The sequence below is a fragment of the Triticum dicoccoides genome, chromosome 1B (genome assembly GCF_002162155.2).
Source record: "Triticum dicoccoides isolate Atlit2015 ecotype Zavitan chromosome 1B, WEW_v2.0, whole genome shotgun sequence".
NCBI classification, from domain to species: domain Eukaryota; kingdom Viridiplantae; phylum Streptophyta; class Magnoliopsida; order Poales; family Poaceae; genus Triticum; species Triticum dicoccoides.
In genome coordinates this window covers 429,216,107-429,223,071 of record NC_041381.1, presented here as the reverse complement: position 1 = coordinate 429,223,071, position 6,965 = coordinate 429,216,107, and the positions used below count along the sequence as shown (strand labels likewise).

At 47.8% G+C, this 6,965-nt stretch overlaps 1 protein-coding gene across 3 annotated transcripts in view; it reads left to right on the top strand.

Annotated features, from left to right (window-relative positions):
• Positions 1 to 2,373, top strand: part of LOC119339261 (SH2 domain-containing protein B-like) — a 6,830-nt gene extending 4,457 nt beyond the window's left edge. The window contains exons 7-12 of one of the 3 annotated variants that reach the window (XM_037611391.1): positions 337 to 654; positions 744 to 1,018; positions 1,119 to 1,281; positions 1,440 to 1,786; positions 1,903 to 1,968; positions 2,059 to 2,373. In XM_037611391.1, coding sequence (XP_037467288.1) covers positions 337 to 654; positions 744 to 1,018; positions 1,119 to 1,281; positions 1,440 to 1,786; positions 1,903 to 1,968; positions 2,059 to 2,092 — 1,203 coding nt within the window. In that variant the 3' untranslated portion in view covers positions 2,093 to 2,373. Of the gene's footprint in view, positions 1 to 336; positions 664 to 743; positions 1,019 to 1,118; positions 1,282 to 1,439; positions 1,787 to 1,902; positions 1,969 to 2,058 lie in introns of all 3 variants that reach the window. The other 2 variants (XM_037611397.1, XM_037611387.1) reach the window with 2 other exon arrangements.
• Positions 2,374 to 6,965: the final 4,592 nt, after the last annotated feature.

The following is a 6,965-nucleotide window of genomic DNA, read 5'->3' as shown; positions in this document are numbered from 1 at the left end:
AAAAAAGGTTGCTATTTATGCCATGTGCCTTGAATATTTATTCATTTTCCACCATATTTAATTACTTCTGTTAAATTCACTTGAATCTGAAATACATATCTGCCAAAAAGAAAGAAAAGGCTGAAATGTCTATAGAAGCTTTTGTTGTGGCCCAGTATGGCCCTGGATTTGCGCAGGTGCTATGTAGTATGTACAAGTGAAGGCTTATACTGTCAGAAATACCATGTTTGTCTCAATGAACCTACATATACGATTTTATGATTTTTTTAACTGGATTTTATGCTATGATTTTGCTTGGTTGATCTTCGTTCATGATATTTGATCCGATTGTTGCAGCTCTCTTCTAAATGTGACAATAAGCTGTTCCGCATTTATTTCTCAACACTTCACACGCGCAAATATCCTTTTCTGGAGGCATCTTCCAAGCCAATTCGCTGTATATCCCGAGGCCGCCCCAGCCGTCCATTGAGTGCTGCAAAGCGGACAAGTTCTGCAACAGTCGATGAAATTCACTTGCTTAACAATGGACAAGGGCTTGATCGTGATGGCAAAGCAAATGCTTGCTCACTGTCTCAGGATCAAAGTTCAGTGGCATGTTTGCATCCATCCAAGTTTCTCAAGGTAGAAGGCGATGGAACAGAGACTCACAAAATGGTATCCCAGGTAGTCAATCTGCTAGATTGTGGTACTTCTGAAATTGTGATTAATTCACTTGAACTTCGTAGTTAATGGTTTGTTTGCAGAGTAAGCAGGCTAGAAAGATGGTAGTGGAAGCACAAAGTGTCAGAACTGAATCTACGATGTCAGACTCCGACAGCATTGATGCGAGAAGTTCTTGGAGTGGATCAGATAAGGATGAAGCTGAAACTCTTTCAGATGCTATGATCTTCAGATATTGTCTAGAAGGAACGTATGAGCGGTCAACATTTCTTAAAGGTGCAGCTTCTTCCATCAATGTGGACGATTTGATCACACTTGCAAATGAGGTCTCTTTGTATAGTGGATGCTCCCATCACAGGTAGTCTTATATTTTTTGTTTTATGTATTTTATAAGATAAGGAGGTTCCTCTCCCTCTTTATCACTAACAATAACATGCATTTGCATTTTCCTTCTAAAGAAACCAAATATTAATTTCAAAGCAATTGCTTGAAGAGGGTGCTGTAACTTGGAGCATAATCTCAAAGAACAAGGAACGTGCTCTTTGGTCATCCGCAGTTCCTGAAATCATGTCAAATTTTATGGACATTGCCCATTCTACAAACAGAGGTTTGTCAGAGCAGGTAGATCCATTTACTTCTGTATGAGGTCTCTTAACACCTTTACCCCTCATTTTTTGAGAGGGTTATACATTAACTCAGTAGGAGGGTTCTGTTGTCAATTATTTGTGAGTAGCACAAGAATAGATGTTTGATTCCATAGCACGTACTATTCATTATAGGATCTGGAGGTTTTAAGAGGAATTGCTGGCTGTGGGGATGATCTTGGAAGGAACGAATTTGATAGGCTATGGTATTGGCTATACCCAGTGGCCGTTTCTCTGTCGAAAGATAAAATCAACAGCCTATGGGGTTGCACTGCACCTGTGTGGATAGAGGGATTGATTACAACAGAGGAAGCTGAGAATGCGCTAAGAAGCTCCAGGGAACTGCTCAAGAAGCCGGGAACATTCGTTCTCAGATTCCCTACCACACGAAGCTGGCCACATCCAGATGCTGGAAGCCTCGTTGTCACCTATGTTGGCTCCGATAACTCAATTCACCACAGACTTCTCTCCCTGGATGTCAGGTGCGCTCCTATCAGTGACCTTGTTTGGTGATACTTTTTATCCCATACTCAGGTTCGGCTTTGTTTCGATTCGATGTTGCTGAAAGTGAAATCCATTGTTTTTCTGCTGGATGCAGCGATGCTAGGGCTGGGAGTCTACAAGATTTGCTGCTGCAGGAGCCTGAACTACTCCAGTTAGGCAGGCAAGCACACTGAACTTCCATTCACTGAACCCTTTCTGAATAAATAGTTGAAGCTATCGCCATTCTCATTCCGACTCAACTTGAGTGCAGGGTTGATCGCCTACCGACTGCCATGAAATATTAATCCAGTGTGCTATAAGAGGCAATGCAGCAAACTGAAGTTCATCACAAGCCAGAGAAGATGAAGAGTTCATGGCATGCTTTCCAAAGGCAGCCATGGGAGTAGTTAGTCGATTTTCTGATAGGCTGTTGCCCTGTATAATTTTGTAAACCAAGCGATTACTTAGCAGAAATAGATGACCCTAGTGTACAATTAGACATGACACTAGTCAAACCGGACGGTCCAGTTTGTTCAGTTCGTGTATATAAACTGAAATTTTGGAATGCAGATTTTCCTTTTTGCAAGTACAGTAGTTTCTTGCACATCCCATTCTAGTTTCCCCATTTCGAAGTTTCTCATTGATAAAAGTAGAAAAATGCCCCGTGCGACAGCGGAAATCTCTACTCCTAATGGAGCAGTTGGTAGTCTCGCTTCTAGGTTTTTTTTCGTCCCATCACTTTCGTCCGGTTTTTTTTCGTAGGTTAACCGTCGTAGATTTTTTTCGATGCTGCTTTCTTATTCACCGGTTTATTTACCCATCGGCTTTTTTCTTGCAAATCAGCACTTTCCAAACGTGCACGTAATCACGGATCTAAATTTACTAACTTATCCAAATCAACCGATACCTTCCATTATTGCAAATTTCTTTAGGAAACAAATAATAGATTTTAAGGAAACAAATAAAAGATTTTAAAGACGCATCATACTTTACTAACAATCACTAAAAATGAAATCTAAATTAATTAACCTTACCTTAAATCACTCAATCACTTTAATTAGAAAACATTTTCTTTCCTAACTGCAGTTGGTAGTCTCGCTTCCAGGTTTTTTTTCGTCCCACCACTTTCGTCCGGTTTTTTTCGTAGGTTAATCGTCGTAGATTTTTTTCGATGCTGGTTTCTTATTCACCGGTTTATTTACCCCTCGGCTCTTTACTTGCAAATCAGCACTTTCCAAACATGCACGCAATCACGGATCTAAATTTACTAACTTATCCAAATCAACCGATACCTTCCATTATTGCAAATTTCTTTAGAAAACAAATAATATATTTTAAGGAAACAAATAAAAGATTTTAAAGACGCATCATACTTTACTAACAATCATTAAAAATCAAATCTAAATTAATTAACCTTACCTTAAATCACTCAATCACTTTAATTAGAAAACATTTTCTTTCCTAACTGCACCCCGCTTAGTGTGCACATAACAATCCGAAGTAATTAGAGTCATATGATTGAATCCATTTATTTAGAGTGACATGATTGAATTCATTTATTAACAATAATCCTCACCGAAAGTGCGTTTAGCAATTTTAGAGGGCGGACCAAAACTCTGTCATCCGCTCACCCGCGTTTGTTTAGGTACAGGAAAAAATGGCATAATATATGGAAACAACATGACCGGGGAGGCGGCGCAATCTTCGGGGATAGGGGATCGGAGGAGAAGGATTGGCCTGTCAGCATGATCGGGGTGCTTCCCCGCGGCCGCGGCCGTCCTCGCGATGCCACCTACCCGAAATCAACGCTGCTCCCTGTCGTCAGCCGAGGCGACGCCGCCTGCCCTCCTACCCACGGTCCGCTGCCGCGTGCAGCTACGGCGGGAGGAGAAGCGACGGGGCCGAGGTCCTTCATGTGTTCCGGGATGGAGGCCATGATTTCGTCGAGGTCGTTGCTGCCTCCTACACTCAGGGTGTGTCGCCGAGATCGAGGCGAGCATGAGGAGCTGTGGCCACTGCCATGGTCACCCCATCGCAGGGGATGGAGCACGCCGTCGGCCTACAGCTTGTGGAGATCACTGTTGCTCTTCAGGTCGCGTGGTGACCGGATCTTGCCGATGTGTCCCTCCCCAACGACCTCCTCTTCGCCCGGTTGGCCGGCATGGATCTCGCCACTGCTGCCCTCAACTTCTCTGCCTCGAACTCGACGGTCAGCCACCATGGATCCCCCAGCTGGAGGGTCACGTGAACCAGCCGTCCTCCCATGCTGCAGCGGCGAGAAGGTGACATGGCTCTCCGTACACGAAGAGTGGAGTTCAGTCAAGTACTTATATACTTGGCCTCTACTGCTGATCCATGTACATGGAGAAGAACAGACAACCGCTCATTCATGCTTCGTTCCACTCCTTTGCGCTACATTACTGGAGGTGACATTTTCCTATCTCTCTATGTTGTAACAAGCCTGCTGCCTGCATAGTTAATGGATTTTTTATTTAAATTTATCGCTGCTTAGTGCTTTGTTGCAATTGTTCACCCAATATTCTTATATATAAGCTGAGCGTATGTAGACATACTTAGCTTTGCTATTCCATTTTTTCTGGCGCATAGAAATAAGAGTATTGTCCAGGTTAGGTATTCAATTGAGTATGGTATTTGGATTGCTATCAGAATGTCTTTTCTATGCATGTGATTTCTCACATCTGGTTATAATATTTGTGAAGACGTGCATTGCACGTGCACTTGGAAGCGGGCCCGTGGCCCGCGCTGGACGGCGCCGACGCCGACCCGAGCCACCTCGTCCGCGTATTCTTGGAGCTGTGGCTGGTCGATTTACATGAAATTAATCCCCCCAGTTCTGGTGGCAAATATAATACACATAATCCATATTGTTATGCACTAGCGTGTATGTGTGAAATAGATGGATTATGATCCCGTACCCAATAAGATAGATATGCGCGTGTGTTAGAGAGAGAGGGAGAGGGGGATAGAGAGTGAGGAAGAGGGAGGAAGAGTGTGTGTCTGTGTGTGTGAGGATTTGATGGTAAAAAAGATCGTCAATATCGTAATATTGAACTCTTAAAATTAATGTGACCCCGTTGCAACGCACGGGCGTTCTTCTAGTGTTCTAAATTAAGCTGTCTGCAAGGCACATGCGCATGGTAGACGTAAAGATTACGTGCTGGTAAAACATAGGGTTTAACTAATTTGTTGCGTACAGATGCCAAAAGTACACCCTTAAACCAACTTGTTAAAATAAACAAATTCCATGACAACTATGCTGGACTCGATTGGATTTGCAAGTTACACCCTTGTCACGCCTAAGCAGATGTTAGCGTGACTAAGGAGCTGGCTGGGCCCTGGCCAGCCAAGTGGAGGCGTAGGTAGTGTTAAAGGGTGGCCGCCTGTGGCCAGGGGAGGGCATGCGTGTGTAAACCAAACTCTGTATTCAAACTTTCCTCTGTAATCTCAGCCCCTTTCTCCAAGCTCATCCCCTCTCTCGCCTGCTCCCTCAACCCCTCTCTAGATCATCGATCCTCCGATCAGATCGCGGACATTACATTGGTATTTAGAGCCAAAAAATTTCTTCCCCTCACCATCGCTGCGCCGTCGGAGTTTGGGAGGCGGATCGGTAACATCCACCGCGTACGGTGCGAGTCCGCTCGCCGGATCTCGCCCAAAATCCGTCGCGGGGTTTGATCCCCTTTCAGGCCGAAGCAACGGCGCCCTCGAAGCCCTCCGTGGCGACGCGGCAAGTTCTGGAGGCCATGGAGGAAGGGAACGCCAACATCGCGAAGATGCTCGACTCCCTCCTCACCAAGTTCGACGAGCAGACCGCCCTCCGCGGCAAGCAATTGGAGGCGCAACTCTCCTTCAACAATCAGATCGCGCTGGAGCTGCGGGGTCTTGCGCGGCAGCTCGATCTGACACAGGCCGATGTCAATGCGACCCGCAAGACCGTCGACTGCTCGGCCTCACCTGCGGGATCCGTCACCATGTTGGTACCACCACCGCCGCCGCCGCCGCCGCCGCCTCCATCGTCTCCGCGCCACCAGCCCCCCCACGCGGAACCCCATCGCTCCGCTTCTACTCACACTCGCTTGGGGGACAACCGACCACCACTCCTCCCGGTTCCCCCTCTCGGGGCGCCCATGGCTGGGGTCACCGCGCCGCCGCCCAGCCCCAGCTACACCGAGAGCTCCTACCACAAACCACCAAAACATGATTTCCCCCGTTTTGATGGATCCGCACCCTACCTCTGGTTGGATCGGTGCCTGGCATACTTTGAGCTCTACAAGGTGGGTCAACATGTTTGTGTACCCACAGCTGCTCTATACATCGAAGGACAGGCAGCACACTGGCTCCAGGCGTTTCGCCAGAACCACCGCAACCTGTCATGGGACGTGTTCGCCGCCGCTGTGCTCGAAGAATTCGGTGCGGACGAGTTCGAGCTCACTATGCACCGTCTCCTTCAACTACGACAGACGGGCAGCGTCGCAGAGTATCGCACAGTGTTTGACGAGCTCATGTATCATCTGCTGGCGCTGGATCCCTCCATCAACAACAAATTCTTCATCACCCAGTTCTGTTTGGGTTTGAAGGACGAGCTACGAGCAGCAATTTGTTTACAAGCCCCATCGAGCATCACCCGCGCGTCTGTGCTTGCGCGCATTCAGGAGGAAGAGTTGGGCACGACACGCCCACGGGTCCGACCGGTTCCTCCAGGGCGTCCTCCTCCACCCACGAACGTGGCACCGTCGCGGCAAGCAGCCGCTCCACGCGCAACCGGCGACGAATTCGCTCGGGAGCGACAGCTGCGGGATTACCGGCGCGCCAACAATCTCTGCTTCAAGTGCGGGGACAAGTACTCGCGGGAGCACCACTGCGCGCAGCCGGCACAGTTGCTCACCATCCATGTAGGGGAGCATGGCGAGGTCCTCTCCGATGACGCGATCCATGCTCTCCAACTCTTGGACGAGCCAGAACCACCAGCGCGGCCTGCCGAGTGCTGCGTTCTGTCAGCTCAAGCGCTGGACGGCTCCGACTCGCCAAGCACCATCCGCCTGCGTGCTCTGGTGGGGAATCAGGTGATGCTGCTGCTCCTCGATTCGGGCAGCACCCACAGCTTCGTCAACAAGAGTTTCGTCGACCGCATCGGCGCGCAAACTCAACCATTGCCTC